This window comes from Balearica regulorum, chromosome W (genome assembly GCF_011004875.1).
Source record: "Balearica regulorum gibbericeps isolate bBalReg1 chromosome W, bBalReg1.pri, whole genome shotgun sequence".
In the NCBI taxonomy this organism is placed as follows: domain Eukaryota; kingdom Metazoa; phylum Chordata; class Aves; order Gruiformes; family Gruidae; genus Balearica; species Balearica regulorum.
This window is the reverse complement of record NC_046219.1, coordinates 11,533,447-11,552,556: the sequence shown is the minus strand read 5'-3', so window position 1 is coordinate 11,552,556 and position 19,110 is coordinate 11,533,447. Positions and strand designations below refer to the sequence as shown.

The 19,110-nt window shown below is 44.8% G+C and overlaps 1 protein-coding gene across 5 annotated transcripts in view; it reads right to left on the bottom strand.

Moving 5' to 3' along the window:
• LOC142599185 (single-stranded DNA-binding protein 2-like) overlaps positions 1-19,110 on the bottom strand; it is a 191,613-nt gene that overhangs the window by 39,417 nt on the left and 133,086 nt on the right. For 4 of the 5 annotated variants that reach the window (XM_075739069.1, XM_075739068.1, XM_075739066.1 and 1 more), the window contains exons 5-6: positions 12,093-12,182; positions 1,312-1,371 (exon numbers count right to left, since the gene is read on the bottom strand). In XM_075739069.1, coding sequence (XP_075595184.1) covers positions 1,312-1,371; positions 12,093-12,182 — 150 coding nt within the window. The remainder of the gene's footprint in view (positions 1-1,311; positions 1,372-12,092; positions 12,183-19,110) is intronic. The other variant, XM_075739067.1, reaches the window with a different exon arrangement.

Below are 19,110 nucleotides of genomic sequence, written 5' to 3'. Positions count from 1 at the left end.
TAGGTTGGTAACACTTTTATAGCATTTACCACATCCAGTTTTTACCTGCCAGTATTTATACAATTCAGAAACATAGAAAGAGAAATAAAAAAGTGAAAGCCAAATGCTTGTGTATCTTTGACTAACATTATTGAAAGGTGCAAAAAGCAGGAAGATATCTGATACTGAGTTACAGTATATCTATAACAAATATTTAACTAAAGCCCTAATATTGCACTCTTATATTGTCCCTTGATGATCACTTCAGGAATGTTGTCACCTATTTCCCTTGTGAGAAAGTAGCTATGCTATAGATAACGTGCTCCCAAACATCATCAAGAGGAACATTTGAAGAAGTCTTGCAACCTAAAGTGTCCAGCCCACTAAAACTTCAACTTTATGGCAATGTTGTGCCAGTGCTCAAGATCATTTTGTTGACATTGTGCCATATAGGCATAAACAATAGCCAGAACTGAGGTTGGAGCAGAAGAGTCTCCTCAACAAGCTGTGACCACAAGAAAAGCAGTCCTGGAAGTCTAAGATGCATGAAAAAAACCCTATTCCAGCTATCCTATCAATCTTTCACAATCTTTTAATTGACTCAGTTTCACTTTCAGAGCTCAACTGATAATTTCCATCTGCTTATCTCTAACTTTTCATCTGCTAACTACTGTGTTCTCCTCATCTATCTACACTAGGAGAACAAAAATGTAAAAAATTTGTAAAAATGCAAGTTATCTGCTTCCAGAACCATTTTTTCACAGATGGGCCAATAAAGGTCTCTGCTCACAAACAGCAGCTCATTACTCATTCTGCAAGAGTCACAGTATACTTTATGATATCTTTACCTCACCAATAATCTCCATAACCGCAAAGTAAAAATACTTTACACATCTAATAAGGAATAGGAGGGAGTGATGCATTTTGTGCATAATTAAGTAAAAAAAATTCTCGGTGCTAACTGCTTAATGTGGTTAGGAAAGTTTACAGAATATAACAACCATGGAGACATTCTGCCACCTTCTCAGAGGATTGTCTAAGATTAATGAAGCACTGCACAAGACAACTATATTCTCCCTCTGTAGATAGGCTTAATGCACAATACATTTTGAGGTGTAGACACTGATTGAGCATAGGAAAGCGAGCTGAGTGGTGTGTCTTATCACACATCATATCAAAATAAACATTTAATGGTCAGACAAAATGGGGTAGAGAGAAACTAAGTGAATTTTGTATGTCAGAGAAATTGGTAGCCAACGAGAGAACATTCCTTATTCTCAATACTGCACCATGCCCCTGGAATACAAATGCGCATCAGTGATAAATTCTTACCTGATTGGGTATTCTTAAAGGTGGCCTTGGACCTCCAGGGTATCGAGGGGACATGAAAGGCTATGGAAAAAAAAGTAGTGCTGAATAATTCCAGTTAGCTTGTAAATACTGCATTGAGTCATTGGGCATATGGCTTGTGTCATGCTCAAACCTCAGGAATCCAGCTTACATGCTTCCACAGAGCATCCAGTACATTATTCTGCAATGTTTAGCTATAACTAAATAAATTTAAAGATTCTTAGTGTATCTCTCTACTAAGATACACTATTTTAAAATATAAAATTTTTCTACAGCTATTGTGAAGGCAGATATAAATAACTTAATGCATCAACTAAAAATAATAAGAAACCATTTAGATCATTTATCATAGAATCATAGAATCATAGAATCATAGAATCATAGAATGGTTTGGGTTGGGAGGGACATTAAAGATCATCTAGTTCCAAACCCCCTGCCATGGGCAGGGACACTCTCCACTAGTTCAGGTTGCCCAAAGCCCCATCCAACCTGGCCTTGAACACTTCCAGGGAGTGGAATCACACATCCAATCTTTTGACTGGATAAGGGAAAATACAAAGAAAAATGTTCTTGGAAGACTCAAGAGATAAATACAAACATAATAATTAGCAAATACTTTCCCTTCAATTTTTTATAATAATACAGTAAAATGCAAGATTTAACCTATGAGGGCATGGATTTCAAGTTTATGCCATAAATATCTAGAACTTTGGTGGTGATGGATCTAGAACTTTTGGTGATGGCGAGCTATATTAACTCAGTCTTTTACTCCTTCCATCCCTCCATACATAGCTCCATGCTCATTACAACTCTTCCTCTCTCAAAACCAAATATCCACTCAATTTTCATACCATCCTGCACTCTGTGAGATTCTAGTGGCCTTTTGTTACTACTATACTATTTTGTAGCCTAGAAAAAAGTTCAATCCCTTAAACTAGGTCCAGAAATAAATAATAAACAAATGGTAGCATCAGCAAATAGCTTTAGCATCTCTACTTGTTCCATCTCAAAGTGCGACAGCAATCTAGAAATCTAAAAAGCAGGGAGGTTAGTGGCAAGTTCAAGATCTACAGAAAGAAGGCACAAACATCTGACTGAACATATCATAAAATCATAGAATGGTTCGGGTTGGAAGGGACCTTAAAGATCATCTAGTTCCAACTCCCCCTGCCATGGGCAGGGACACCCTCCACTAGACCACATTGCCCAAAGCCTCATCCAACAAGTGGTATTAAACATTTCCAGGGAGGGGGCCTCCACAACCTCTCTGGGAAACCTGTTCCAGTGCCTCACCACCCTCACAGGGAACAATTTCTTTCTAACATCTAATCTAAATCTCCCCTCCTTCAGCTTAAACCCATTACCCCTTGTCCTGTCACTACACTCCCTCATAAACAGTCCCTCACCATCTTTCCTGGAGGCCCCCTTCAGGTACTGGAAAGCCACAATTAGATCTCCCCGGAGCCTTCTCTTCTCCAGGCTGAACAACCCCAACTCTCTCAGTCTGTCCTCATAGGAGAGGTGCTCCAGCCCTCTGATCATCTTTGTAGCCCTCCTCTGGACTCCCTCCAACAGCTCCATGTCTCTCTTGTACTGGGGCCCCCAGAGCTGGATGCAGTACTCCAGGTGGGGTCTCACAAGAGCCAAGTAGAGGGGCAGGATATCCTCCCTTGACCTGCTGGTCACGTTTCTTCTGATGCAGCCGAGGACACAGTTGACTTTCTGGGCTGCAAGTGTACATTGCTGGCTCATGTTGAGCTTTTCATCAATCAATACCCCCAAGTCCTTCTCCTCGGGGCTCCTTTCAATCCATTCCTCGCCTAGCCTATAGTTGTGCTTGGGATTGCGCCGACCCACGTGCAGGACCTTGCACTTGGCCTTGTTGAACTTCATGCAGTTCGCATGGGCCCACCTCTCCAGCCTCTCAAGGTCCCTCTGGATGGCATCCCTTCCCTCCAGGGTGTCGACCACACCACACAGCTTGGTGTCGTCGGCAAACTTGCTGAGGGTGCACTCGATCCCGCTGTCCATGTCGCCGACAAAGATGTTGAACAGTGCCGGTCCCAGGACCAACCCCTGAGGAACACCACTCATCACCGTTCTCCACTTGGACATTGAGCCGTTGACCACAACTCTTTGAGTGCGACCATCCAGCCAGTTCCTTATCCACCGAGTGGTCCATCCATCGAATCCATGTCTCTCCAATTTAGAGACAAGGATATCATGAGGGACAGTGTCAAATGCCTTGCACAAGTCCAAGGAGATGATGTCAGTTGCCCTTCCTTTATCCACCAACGCTGTAACCCCATCATAGAAGGCCACCGAGTTTATCAGGCACGATTTGCCGTGAGCGAAGTCATGTTGGCTGTCGCCAATCTCCTCCTTATTTTCCATGTGCGTGAGCATAGTCTCCAGGAGGGAGACTCCCTCCCTGGAGGCCTCAAGCTACTGGGTAGGCATGTATAGCCACCAGCTAGCTGGGGAGACCATCGGTGCTGCAGCCTAAGCCTGCAGGCAAGCAGAGTAGGCAGCAGCTCAACAAATGGTAGTGTGCCGCCCTTCTGCGCAAACTGCTGCACCGTTCCTCTCAGGCACTGCTCCCTGTTTGCACAAGGGAACTACACGCTATGCCCTGGTCGCTGACGCTCCCTAGCGGTTTGAACTAGCCGCGGGGACTACCAGCACTGCCTAACTTTCCTGCCCCTGTCGTGAGATGTGTCGCTGGCTGGCCGTCCCTCCACACACACAGCCCAAGGGTGCCAGGGGCCCAGAAACCCCCTCAGACACCTCCCGGTACTTCACAGACCTCCCACTATTCTCAGCACACGGCAACAACTGCTGCTGCTGTTCTATTAGAATATTGTGTAAAACTTTGACTGTAGATATTATATGCATCCTCTAATATCTAGACCTGAAGGTAAATAATCGCTACATTCTTATTTCACTCCTGCTGCAGTCCTACTATTTCAGTTTCAGATAGGGCTGCGAAAATAGGGATGAAGACTAGATCATGTTGATCTCTGTGGATAGGCATACCAAGACATTTACAAATTACTCTGATGCTTAAAAATGGCACTGAAAATGTCCTAAATTATTTTATTAACACAGTAGCTAAAAGTGCTTTCCTCACATTGTAGCTCCATATACAGCACAGATCATCAGTGTAATAGATGTGGTTGTATTGGGTGCAGGTGGCAAGGTTTTGGTAGCAGGGGGGCTGCAGGGGTAGTCTCTGTGGGAAGAGGTCAGGAGCTGCCCTGTGCCAGACATGGCCAGTTCAGCCAGCTCTGCAACAGCCTCACTTCAGGCCACAGCTGAGACCATCAGTGGAGTTGGTGGCACCTCTCTGAAAATCTGAGCAGGCCCGCACTATGCTAGCCCTAATATCATTGCTGTTCTACAGTTATTTTCACAACCAGTATTTGTCTTACTTGTCATTATCCTTGTACTATTATTATTCATAGTGACTAACTTATTTATAAGAAATTTTCTATTAGCTGAACCGCTTACTAATATAATCTGTAACATAATATATTTAAGAAAGATAAACTATATGTGGATCAAGGGGTGGAATGTAGTGATCCTAACTGGATGTGGTGGGTTGATGCTGGCTGGAGGCCAGGTGCCCACCAAAGCCCCTCTATCACACCCCCTCCTCAACTGCACAGGGGAGAGAAAATATAACGAGAGGCTTGTGGGTCAAGATAAGGACAGGGAGAGATCACTCAACAATTATTGTCGCGGTCAAAACAGACTCAACTTAGAAAAAAAAAATCTAATTTATTACCAAGCAAATCAGAGTAGAGTAATGAGAAATAAAATCAAATCTTAAAACACCTCCCCCCCACCCCTCCCATCTTCCCAGGCTCAACTTTACTCCTGAATTCTTTACCTACTCCCCCGCAGCAGCACAGGGGGATGGGGAATGGAGGTTGCGGTCAGTTCATGACATGTTGTCTCCGCCACTCCTTCCTCTTCAGGGGGAAGACTCCTCACGCTCTTCCCCTGCTCCAGCATGGGGTCCCTCTCATGGGAGGCAGTCCTCCATGAACTTCTACAATGCCAGTCCTTCCCATGGGCTACAGTTCTTCACGAACTGCTTCAGCATGGGTCTCTTCCATGGGGCGCAGTCCTTCAGGAACAGACTGCTCCAGTGTGAGTCCACCACGGGATCACAAGTCCTGCCAGCAAACCTGCTCCAGCATGGGTTCCTCTCTCCACGGGTCCACAGGTCCTGCCAGGAGCTTGCTCCAGCATGGGCTTCCCACGGGCCACAGCCTCCTTCGGGTGCCTCCACCTGCTCCACTATGGTCCTCCATGGGCTGCAGGGGGACAGCCTGCCTCGCCATGGTCTTCACCACAGGCTGCAAGGGAATCTCTGCTCCGGTGCCTGGAGCCCCTTCTCCCCGTCCTTCTGTACTGACCTTGGAGTCTGCAAAGTTGTTTCTCTCACATCTTCTCACTCCTCTCTCTGACTGCAAAAACTGCCCCCAGTTTTTTGTTGGGTTTTTTTTTTTTTTTTCCTTCTTAAATATGTTATCAGAGAGGTGCTACCACAGTTGCTGATTGGCTTGGCCTTGGCCAGCAGCGAGTCCATCTTGGAGCTGGCTGGCATTGGCTCTGTCAGACATGGGAGATGCTTCTAGTAGCTTCTCATAGAAGCTACCCCTGTAGTCCCCCTGCTACCAAAACCTTGCCACGCAAACCTAATACACCAGAAGACCACTGTACATTGGGGAGTTAGTGATCCACGTAACAGTTAACCTGTGTAGCCCCAGGCCTGTGTTGTGCTGCAGAAATCCTTTGGCTGCAGGATACACTCAGCTGGCTCATTGTAACAGAGGAGCCTGCAGGCAGCTCCTTCTTGCATGGCCTTGCCTTTATCTAACAGTGCAGTAAGAAGTTCTTGTGAGAGCATCCTTTCTGTTTGCCAGCAGAAATGATGAATAGAATTGTTTCCTTGTAAGAAAAGCCTATAATATCTTGAATGACCTAAATGTGGGCGTCGCCTCTATGGACAGGGTCTGCACAGCATGCTGCATGCAGGTCAGAGTCCTGTTCAATGCTACACCACTTGGGGTTCTCAGCATCTAAAGGGAAGTAAGATTATCTATGCTTTTCTCTTCTTATAGTGTTAACTCTAATAAATAGCATTTTAAATGTTACCTTACAGAGTCTGAGTGCCTTTCTTGCTGGGATCATCACGGGCCAGTACCTCCCGGTGCAAAACAGGTATGTAAGAAGCTGGGATGGAACACAACCTGGACAGCTGACCCAGACTGACCAAAGGGATATTTCATACCATATGATGTCATGCTCAGCAATAAAAGGTCAGGGAAAGGAGGAGGAAGTGGGGACGTTTGTGATTATAGCATTTGTTTTCTAAGCAACCATTACGCATGCTGAGGCCCTGCTTTCCAGGAAGTAGCTAAATATCTGCCTGCCAATGGGAAGTAGTAAATGAATTACTCTTTTTCCTTCACTTGCATGTGCAGGTTTTGCTTTCCCTATTAAACTGTCATTATCCTGATCCATGAGTCTTCTCCCTTCTATTTTCTCCCCATCTCGCAGGAGAGAGTATAGAGTGAGAAGCTGTCTGGGTGTTTGGTTGTTGGCTGGGGTCAACCCACCATAGTCCTTTTGGCACTCAGCATAAGGCCTGAGTTTTGATTTGAGCATGCTATAGCTGTGTACTGGGTCTGGCTGGGATGGAATTAATTTTCTTCATAGCAGCCTGTAGGGTACTGTGATTTGAATTTGTGACTAAAACAGTGTTGACAACACCAGTGAAACTGGAACTCGTGTAAGGTTTCATGGTTCCCAGCATAGTTCCTACCTAATTTCCACCATCCTCTGAATTGTCTGATGAGAAGCAACAGCTGTAGCAAAAGGATCCATTTTGCTTGTGTCCTAATTAGTAATTTGCACCACACACTGAAAGCAAGTTCCAGTGCAAAAATAAGAGCTAGTATTGAAAAATGAAACTATTTTAAGTAAGTAAGTCATCTATCAATTCAGAGTTAGCCAAGTAGAGCTGGAAGATAGCGGTTCCTACAAAGGACTCATTTTGGGTCTTGCATGTTGCAGAGATACATGATGACAAGGACTCAGCAATTTTAAGAATAGATGAATGGTAACTAATTGGACTGCATAGATCAGTTCTTGAAACCTGCCTTGCAGAAGATTCATCAGACATATCGTAGAATCATAGAATCATAGAATGGTTTGGGTTGGAAGGGACCTTAAAGATCATCTAGTTCCAACTCCCCCTGCCATGGGCAGGGACACCCTCCACTAGACCACGTTGCCCAAAGCCCCATCCAACCTGGCCTTGAACACTTCCAGGGACGGGGCCTCCACAACCTCTCTGGGAAACCTGTGCCAGTGCCTCACCACCCTCACAGTAAAGAATTTCTATTCTAACATCTAATCTAAATCGACCCTCCTTCAGTTTAAACCCATTACCCCTTGTCCTGTCACTACACTCCCTCATAAACAGTCCCTCACCATCTTTCCTGTAGGCCCCCTTCAGGTACTGGAAGGCTGCAATTAGATCTCCCCAGAGCCGCCTTTTCTCCAGGCTGAACAATCCCAACTCTCTCAGCCTGTCCTCATAGGAGAGGTGCTCCAGCCCTCTGATCATCTTTGTAGCCCTCCTCTGGACTCCCTCCAACAGCTCCATGTCTCTCTTGTACTGGGGCCCCCAGAGCTGGATGCAGTACTCCAGGTGGGGTCTCACCAGAGCCAAGTAGAGGGGCAGGATCACCTCCCTCGACCTGCTGGTCACACCTCTTCTGATGCAGCCCAGGACACGGTTGGCTTTCTGGGCTGCAAGCGCACACTGCCGGCTCATGTTGAGCTTCTCATCAATCAGTACCCCCAAGTCCTTCTCCTCAGGGCTGCTCTCAATCCATTCCTCACCCAGCCTATAGTCGTGCTTGGGATTGTGCCGACCCACGTGCAGGACCTTGCACTTGGCCTTGTTGAACTTCATGCAGTTCGCATGGGCCCACCTCTCCAGCCTGTCAAGGTCCCTCTGGATGGCATCCCATCCCTCCAGCGTGTCGACCACACCACACAGCTTGGTGTCATTGGCAAACTTGCTGAGGGTGCACTCGATCCCACTGTCCATGTCGCCGACAAAGATGTTGAACAGTGCCGGTCCCAGGACCAACCCCTGAGGAACACCACTCATCACTGTTCTCCACTTGGACATTGAGCCGTTGACCACAACTCTTTGAGTGTGACCATCCAGCCAATTCCTTATCCACCGAGTGGTCCATCCATCGAATCCATGTCTCTCCAATTTAGAGACAAGGATGTCATGCGGGACAGTGTCAAATGCCTTGCACAAGTCCAGGTAGATGATGTCAGTTGCCCTTCCCTTATCCACCAACGCTGTAACCCCATCATAGAAGGCCACCAAGTTTGTCAGGCACAATTTGTCCTTAGTGAAGCCGTGTTGGCTGTCACCAATCACCTCCTTATTTTCCATGTGCCTGAGCATAGTCTCCAGGAGGATCTGCTCCATGATCTTGCCAGGCACAGAGGTGAGACTGACCAGTCTATAGTTCCCTGGGTCTTCCTTTTTTCCCTTCTTAAAAATGGGGGTTATGTTTCCCCTTTTCCAGTCAGTGGGAACTTTGCCAGACTGCCAGGACTTCTCAAATATGATGGCGAGTGGCCTGGCCACTTCATCCGCCAGTTCCCACAAGACCCGTGGATGCAACTCATCGGGTCCCATGGACTTGTGCACCTTCAGGTTCCTTAGATATTCTCCAACCTGATCTTCTCCTACAGTGGGCGGTTCTGCATTCTCCCAGTCCCTGCCTTCTGCGACCTGGGCAGTGTGGCTAGAGCCCTTGCCAGTGAAGACTGAGGCAAAGAAGTCATTGAGTACCTCAGCCTTCTCCATATCCAGGGTGACCAGGTCACCCGTTTCATTCCAGAGGGGACCCACATTTTCCCTCATCCTCCTTTTATCACTAACATACCTATAGAAGCTTGTCTTCTTGTCCTTGACATCCCTGGCCAGACTAATCTCTATCAGGGCTTTGGCTTTCCTAACCTGATCCCTGGCTGCTCGGACAGTTTCTCTGTATTCCTCCCAGGCTACCTGCCCTTGCTTCTACCCTCTGTAGGCTTCCTTTTTTTGTTTGATTTTGCCCAGGAGCTCCTTGTTCATCCATGGGGGCCTCTTGGTGGTTTTGCTTGACTTCCTCTTGGTTGGGATGCATCGCTCCTGAGCTTGGAGGAGGTGACCCTTGAATATTAGCCAGCTGTCTTGGGCCCCTCTTCCTTCCAGGGCTTTGTCCCATGGTATTCTACCAAGCAGATCCCTAAAGAGGCCAAAGTCTGCTCTCCTGAAGCCCAGGGTAGTGAGCTTGCTGTGTGCCCTCCTTCACTGCCCTGAGGATCTTGAATTCCATCATTTTGCGGTCACTGCAGCCAAGGCTGCCCTTGAGCTTGACATCCCCTACCAGGCCCTCCTTGTTGGTGAGAAGAAGGTCCAGCATGGCACCTCTCCTTGTGGGCTCCTTTATCACTTGGAGGAGAAAGTTATCATCAACACATTCCAGGAACTTCCTGGACTGCTTGCGCTCAGCTGCGTTGTCCCTCCAGCAGATGTCAGGGTGGTTGAAGTCCCCCATAAGGACCAGGGCTTGTGAGCATGAGGCTGCTTCTATCTGCCTATAGAGGGCTTCATCTGCTTGGTCCCCCCGGTCAGGTGGCCTGTAGCAGACCCTCACTATGATGTCCCCTGCCCCCGCGCTCCCTTTAATCCTGACCCATAGGCTCTCAGTTGGCTCCTCATCCATCCCCAGGTGGAGCTCCATGCCCTCCAGCTGGTCATTGACATAGAGGGCAACACCCCCTCCTTGTCTGCCCTGCCTGTCCTTCCTAAAGAGACTGTACCCTTCCATCCCAACACTCCAGTCATAGGAGCTGTGCCACCACGTCTCTGTAATGCCAATAAGGTCATAGCCTTGCAGGCGCACACACGTCTCCATCTCCTCTTGTTTATTCCCCATGCTCCATGCGTTCGCGTAGAGGCATTTCAGTTGTGCCCCCGATGAGGCTGACTTATTGGCTGGGGTGGCTGGGATTCTTTTGATGTATCTTCCCAGTGATGTATCTTCCCAGTGTTATATTTTTGAGTTGATTATAGCTCTAATTAATGTTACAAAATGTTGCAGTGAAAATAGTTTTTTCTCAGTTTATTTTGAGTCCCAGGCCTTGGGAAAAGAGCAGGCTGTCTGTGGGGCTTCAAATAAGACTGCATTCAGATACTGACAAAAAAGAATCATTTTCTTCTGAGATATGAAGCTAATACTGAGCCTTTTTGGGGAAGAGAATGGAAGCTTAAGTGGAACAGAAAAGGAAAGAGTTTCCCCTATGGAGGAACCTTTCACAACACAAGATTTTCCTGTCTATTGGTCTCACTTCTGCCAACTCCTGAAGATTTTGTGACTGGCAACTATAAGATATTTTGTACTTGCAAGTATCTTTGCATTCATGTATTAAAATTAAAAATCGCACTTCAGATTCTGAGTCAATCAAAGAAACAACATGCTCATGCCAGGTTTTGTATTTCTCTAGGTAGATATCAATACCGCAACATAGCACTATCCCCCTGTGACTGTGGGAAAAGGAACACCACGCAAATAATCTGTTGTCACTTACATACAGAAGAAAAACATGAAATAAAGACTGCTGATAACCTGCCATTTTTTACAATCACCATTTTGATAAGAAAATAAAGAGTTGTAAAGATGCAAGAGAGTAAAACATCTCTTTTTTTTCAGATTAAATAGCTTCTTTTGTCTATGTATCTCATGAAAGAAGGAAAACGATGCTACCCTGTATCTCTACCTGGATTTCAAAACTTGTTTTTTTTGGAACAGAAGCTTCCTATCATGATCTTCTCCCCACATCATGGTCCTGGAAATCTGAATTGTTCCTTTCACATCATGAGCTCAACTATGTGAAGTGGAAATCTCTTTTGTGCCACATCTTAAAGGACTGTTTCAGTTCCAGAGCGGCATTTGCTCCTACTGCTGCACAGAAAGAGTTTGCCAGTGAGGAGAAAAAGAACTGAGCTTTGGTGACCAGGAGGTGCAAGCTCATTCATACAAGAATCCAATCTTTGACTACGATTGTAGTTTGGCCTTGCACTATAAGTTGCATTTTTTTCCATCCTAGTATTCTGTACTGCTAGTATCCAAAGTGGTAAATGGTTATTTGATTTCATTTATGACAAAACTCATGAGAGGGAACATATGCTCTGATTCCTTGGCTTGTTTTTAGGCATTGGGGTTGAGATCTTCAATGCAAATAGATGCTCAGTAGGCTAGTCTTAATTGTCTAGGTCTAACTTTCATTGAAATTTGAACATCTTAAATGTCTGGCTTGTGGCATGACCAACAAAGTTCTTATTTCCAATATTCAATTCTAATATTTTATCATAAGAAATTGTTATAAAATTATATTCAAGCATTTTCAAGCTCCAATCATCAACTGGCACCATTTCTTATTCCTGAAATTTTGAAATAGGTTGTGTTGTACTATTTCACAAATTGAATATTTGTTGGTTATAGATCCCTTCCTTTCCATCTATTTCCTTTTGTTAAAAAAACCCCTCTTGAGTATTGTACTGTATAATGACATATAGTTTAGAAGAGGACCTTTTCTACAAACTTTTAAACAGTGTTATGGAGGATTTTCTATGCTAAAGTTCCTGTAATCATAATTTTTCTGAATACCTGAAAAAAACCCGGTGGTACAGGACCTACTGGCATGCCATCTCCTGAGGGAATGTTTCCTAGCACTGGACTGGGAGCTGCTGCAGCACTCTGAAAAGAACAAAGGGAAAATAAACCTTTGTCATTGCATGGTAGGCATAAAAAAACCCCCAAAATAAAATTAAAAAGAAAAACCTGCCATGACCAAAATGTAGAAAGTAATTCTCCAGATATGTCATAATGTCATTGTTTCATCTAAAGGTAAATTAAAACTCTATAGTGTTTGGTCTTATTTTATACAAGCAGAATGATTTGTTAAAGATGACAAGTGTATGTTGAGGGGAAGGATGCTAGAGATTGTATGGACATACAAATATGTATTGATTAGATTGACCTGACTAGATTTTTTAAAAAAAAAATATCTTAGTGTGTCTATATATACACAAGCAAGAATATAACTTGCACACTTTTTTTTTTTGTATTATGTGTATAAACATTCCCAGACATGCATACAAATACATATGTAGCATAAGGAAATTAATTTATGCATTTTATGAGCAATTTCCAAGCACTTTAAAGATAATTTCAGCAGACTGTAATATTCTTTCAGAATTATATCAAGCTTCAAAACATGATTCTGTTACAAATAGTACAAGAAGGAATTCTCACAATACTACTAGTAATACTCATGATTTTACCAACCCTCAAAATAACCACCATGATAAATTAGAAGAATTCAGGTTACATTTTTGGAAAGGAAAAAAAAAAGTTATTTCTAAGTGAATCAAAGAATGAAATTGGTTACCTTTGCAAATCCTTCAGATGGAAGAAGCAAGTAAAGAATATTGCTTCTGGCAATTTAAAAGCAGCAGATCATCACAAAAAGGAAAGTCAAACCATTATTGTTGTCATATATTGGAACCTCAGTCACTTTTAATTTCCAGCAGTCTTTCTTCCTGCAATATGTTTCTGTTAGGGCACAAGACTGAGTCACCTATAAAGACTTACAGTCTGTTGTAAAAGTACTCATGCGTACACAATGCAAAGTGAGGCACTTGCAGTTCACTAATGATCTGCTAATATTTGCCCTTGTGTTGGGTTTGCATGGCAAGGTTTTGGTGGGGGGGGGGGCTACAGGGGTGGCTTCTGTGAGAAGCTGCTAGAAGCTTCCCCTGTGTCTGATAGAGCCAATGCCAGCCGGCTCCAAGACGGACCCGCTGCTGGCCAAAGCCAAGCCAATCAGCGCCTCTGTGATAACATATTTAAGAAGGAGAAAAACAGATAGAGAGGGAGCTTTTGCAGGCGGAGAGAGGAGTGAGAAGATGTAAGAAACTCTGCAGACACCAAGGGCAGTGAAGAAGGAGGGGGAGGAGGTGCTCCAGGCGCCGGAGCAAGATTCCCCTGCAGCCCATGGTGAAGACCATGGTGAAGCAGGCTGTCCCCCTGCAGCCCATGGAGGAAGAATGAGGGGGTGTAGAGATTCCACCTGCAGCCCATGGAGGACCCCACACTGGAGCAGGTGGAGGCACCTGAAGGAGGCTGTGGCCCATGGGAAGCCCATGCTGGAGCAAGCTCCTGGCAGGACCTGTGGACCCATGGAGAGAGGAGCCCACACCAGAGCAGGTTTGCTGGCAGGACTTGTGACCCCGTGGGGGACCCACGCTGGAGCAGTTTGCTCCTGAAGGTCTGCTCCCCGTGGGAGAGACCCATGCTGGAGCAGTTCGTGAAGGACTGTAGTCCGTGGGAGAGACTCACGTTGGAGATGTTTGTGAAGGACTGTCTCCTGTGAGAGGGACTCCATGTTGGAGCAGGGAAATGATGAGAGGAGTCCTCCCCCTGAGGATGAAGAAGCGGCAGAAACACCGTGTGATGAACTGACCGTAACCCCCATTCCCCGTCCCCCTCTGCTGCTGAGGAGGGGGCGGAGGTTGAAGCCGGGAGTGGAGTTGAGTCCGGGAAGATGGGAGGGGTGTGGGGGAAAGTGTTTTAAGATTTGGTTTTATTTCTCATTCCTCTACTCTGTTTTGCTTAGTAATAAATAAGATGAATTCCCTCTCTAAGTTCAGTCTGTTTTGCTCATGACGATAATTAGTGAGTGATCTCTCCCTGTCCTTATCTCGACCCATAAGCTTTTCGTTATACTTTTTCTCCCCTGTCTAGTGAAGGAAGGGGAGTGATAGAGCGGCTCTGGTGGGCACCTGGCCCCCAGCCAGGGTCAACCCACCACAGCCCTACAGAATATGTATGACATATTTATTAATTTATTACTCCATGTACTCTCACGCTTGCTATCAAAAAGATGCAGATCTGTAAATTATATTTCCAGGTATTTGGCACACTAGGAAATTAAAGAATAATGCTGGAAAGATTTGAAAACTGGCACAAAGATGGACTGACCTTTTTAAAACAAGCAAAAAGGAAATATTCAGTTAATTCCCAAAGATTTTTCAGTGGCCTAAACGGCTTTAGAATCAATTTTTTGAACAACTACCAGTAACACATTTAGCATCTAAGCTGTATGTTCTTCTTAAACAAAAGTCTAGAATGTGCTATTAAAGCATGAAGATTGTAATAAGTATTTGCTTCAGAACCGAGTACGAGACTTTTGATTCCCTAGAAAGCCCTGTAATAAAGACCATTCTTATTTATGCAAAGATCTGGTCTGTAGGATCAATGTTAAAATATTAATCGCAATTGACAAAAAATGTCAGTCACAAGAATTTGAAGTAGCAACCACATTTGAATCATATGTATTTGTGAAGGACTAACATAAACCTATCAAGTTATTCTATAAAGCTTCAGCAAATAAAGATGATTATCTGCTAGTAATGGCCATTCCTTGAATACTGCCAGAAGTTCATGGGATTGGAGTATGAGGCTGCTTAGATGCATGGAACATCTCAGATCCTTCTTCCAGGTCTGTGGCACTATCTTGGACTCCCAGGGGGGAAAATAAGCAAGTGGTGTGAATGTACAGAAATAACTGCTGAAGAATAATGTAATTTTGTTATCCTTCTTTTCTTTTGCATGGCATCTGTGTCTGCCCACTAATTACTCTCAAAATATCTATATTTCCAAAGGAGAACAGACAAGAAAGTTCTGGGGATGTTTTTTAGGCAAAAAATGGATTTGGTTAAACTGAGCATCAGATCATAATGTCATATAAAATAATGAACAGATGTACATCTTCCAGATGTACAGGTTTTCTAGCTAGAGAATGACAACAGTAACATCACTGATGGAGAAAACTGATGATGTTAAAAGCATGAACAACCTAAAATGTCCAAAATACTCTGTACTGCAGCCTCAAGCTAATAATGCCCATTAAAAGGGCATTAATAATTATGAACCTGATTACAATATCATCCCTCCTTGCATACTAATGCCTTATTGTCCCTGTGCTACCTTAGATGTGTCTGTCTTTAGTGGTCATGTGTGAAGCACTGCAATATGTCCAGCAGAGTTGATGTTACAGAATAAAGCATTTGAACAGACTAAAATAAATCATTGGGCCAACATATGTCAATAGTATGAAGTCAGTCAGTTATTCAAAATCCTGTAAGTGGAGAGATCTCAAAAAAAGAACCAAGTAGCACCTCCTTTGATATATGAGTGGTTTTCTGAAGGCTCCCACCAGAAGTTCCACATTTGCTCATATTATTTAATCTAAATTATATCAGGCATTAATGCATGTCAGAGTGCCTTAATGAACAATGGAAAATGGGTCTTAGATGTCCTTCTCAATTGAGACCTCTGCCACACTATCCTTGTTATGAAACAATGTAAGAGGAGAGAGTGACTTCTCATGGTACAGTGTTCCTATAGGGATATGGCAATCTGCCCCAGAAGAGTTCACTGTGTTTTCCACACTTAAAAAAACCACATTAAACCAGAACAGAGTATTGTGGTTTAACCTGGCAGGCAGTTAAAACAATCACACAGCCGTGCATTCACTCCTCCCTCCCAGTGGGATGGGGGAAAGAATTGAAAATAGAAAAGGAAAAAAACCTCTTGGGTTGAGATAAAGACAATTTAATAGGACAAAACAAACAAAAAAAGAAGATGATGATAATAATAATAATAAAAAAAAATACAAAACAGGTTATGAACACCTCAATTTCTCACCACCTGAAGTCAATGCTCTGCAAGATCCTGAGCTGCCCTGCCACCTGGCCCACCCCATGGTTATATACAGAACATCACGTTGTAGGGTATAAAATATCCCTTTGGTCAGTTTGAGTCAGCTGTCCTGGCTGTGTCCCCTCCCAGCTTCTTGGGTGCCCTCCCATCTTCTCGTTGGCAGGGCAGTATGAGAAGCTGAAAAGTCCTTTACTGCTTGGCAACAACTAAAACCATCAGTGTGTTATCAACATTATTCTCATCCTAAATCCAAAATACAGCACTATACCAGCTGCTAGAAAGAAAATTAACTCTATCCCTGCCAAAACCAGGACACAGAGTAAAATAAAAAATGGTAAATTATTCTTAAAAGGTAAAAAAAAAAAGAAAGAAATAATGACTGTTCCAAAACAGGGTGGAAAAAAAGTTAAAAATTATGTTAGGATTTCTAATAAACCACATGGCGATCAGTGACGAGTGGCATTCCTCAGGGGTCAGTACTGGGACTGGCACTGTTCAACATCTTTGTCGGCGACATGGACAGTCGGATCGGGTGCACCCTCAGCAAGTTTGCCGATGACACCAAGCTGTGTGGTGTGGTCAACATGCTGGAGGGAAGGGATGCCATCCAGAGGGACCTTGACAGTCTGGAGAGGTGGGCCCATGTAAACTGCATGAAGTTCAACAAGGCCAAGTGCAAGGTCCTGCACGTGGGTCAGTGCAATCCCAAGCACAACTACAGGCTGGCTTGCAGCCCAGAATGCCAACTGTATGCTAGGCTGCATCACAAGAAGTGTGACCAGCAGATCAAGGGAGGTGATCCTGCCCCTCTACTCAGCTCTCGTGAGACCCCACCTGGAGTACTGCATCCAGCTCTAGGGGCCCCAGTACAGGAGAGACATGGAGCTGTTGGAGGGAGTCCAGAGGAGGGCCACGAAGATCATCAGAGGGCCGGAGCACCTCTCCTATGAGGACAGGCTGAGAAAGTCGGGGTTGTTCAGCCTGGAGAAGAGAAGGCTCCGGGGACACCTTATTGCAGCCTTCCAGTACCTGAAGTTGGCTTACAGGAAAGATGGTGAGGGACTGTTTACAAGGGCAAGTAGTGACAGGACAAGTGGTAATGGGTTTAAACTAAAAGAGGGTAGATTTATATTGATATAAGGAAAAAAAATTATTCACTGTGAGGGTGGTGAGGCACTGGAACAGGTTGCCCAGAGAGGTTGTGGAGGCCCCCTCCCTGGAAGTGTTTAAGGCCAGGTTGGATGAGGCTTTGGGCAACGTGGTCTAGTGGAGGGTGTCCCTGCCCATGGCAGGGGAGTTGGAACTAGATGATCTTTAAGGTCTCTTCCAACCCAAACTGTTCTATGATTCTATGATTCTATATATACATGGCTGGCCACACAGATCACAGACACTCAGAGCACCCATGCTCCCCTCTCTGGCTGGGCAGGATGGAAGTCCACAGAATATATATACATGTATATGCAAAATGGATCCCTCCAGCAGCTGGGCTCAGACACTCAGTCTCCCCAGTTTCTGGCACCTATACATATGAGCTCCTGAGGCCACAGCCCTGCTTCAGTTGCTGGTACATACCATCACATACACACACAGGCTGGCCGGAACTTTACAGGCCCCGATAACCAACCCCTCTGTGCTCTCACTCCTAGAGGTACACAGGTACTATGACACCCAGAGCTGGACCTTAGAGTACCACTCACCCCCTTGCTCCCAGGCCACTTCACCTATTCACCATCTTATCCAGTTTGATCTTTGCTAGCCATCACACAGTCACTTGCACTCGCTCCAGTTGCTGGCACCATGGACATATGGGTGTCTGACCCATGGGTGTGACCCAGTTGCTGGCACTCACACACCCATGCACAAATATGCACACAGAACAGAGCGCCCTCACCCAGGAAAAAGTTAGAAAGGAATTTAATAAGAAGGTAGGACAAACTGCACTGATCAGGCATAGGGCATAGCCAGACAAGCGTACTGACCAGCAGACTATTTACCCATGAACAGTCCTATTTTCCCACACTTGTTCTTTCCCATATCACCTAAACCCCTCCCTTTTCCTGTCTTTTGTTCCTCCCCTAAACATCCCATAATGTCCTGTGCGATCCAGAATTGCTTTTCCCCTGCATGCCATAATGTGTCCCACCCCTATGCAGCAACTCCACTTAGTCTGAAAGGTCATGCTTCTGAATGACTCATCTTGATGAGTTTCACACCTGGACAATGGGGCTGATGTTTCTGCAGCTGTCTACAATGACTTGGACACCAACAGTTTGTATGCAGACGGCTTTTGTGACAACAGTGGAGAGCTTGCTTAGGGAACAGATGGGAATAATGGAAGGTTCACCTCATTCCAAGGCCAATAAGCTATACTATGGGTAATAGCATAATCACAAGGTGTTCATTCCTTGGGAGTCCTTGATTTGTGTTCTCACCTGCCACTGTGCCCCTGTGCTCCTCTGGGCTTGTGCAGATGGGCCTTTGATGGGCTGATGGCCCCTGTGATGAGCCTGGAAGGAGCCGGCAGGGTATTATTTGGGGTCCCCCTCCTGACATTGTCTTTCTGAGCTCCTTTGTGGGTGTATAGATGGTTTGGGTTTTTTTAATATCCTAAATATAAAAAGTATATCTGTGATATACCAGACCGTCATTCCAGATGGAAAGTGCTTGAGAATATTTCAGAGGCAGAATATTTCAAATACTGAACCCCTTAGAAGAACATCTAAAAAGCCTTATACAGCTATGTATAAGCTGTCCTTTGAGTATGGGACTGTTATCTCTCTTCTGAATGCTAATATCCTCTTTTGAATATTGATATCCTATGTGGTAGCATGCAGGACTCCTGTTATTGTTAGACTATCCAAGATAATTACTTTATAACAAACAGCTGTTAACATAA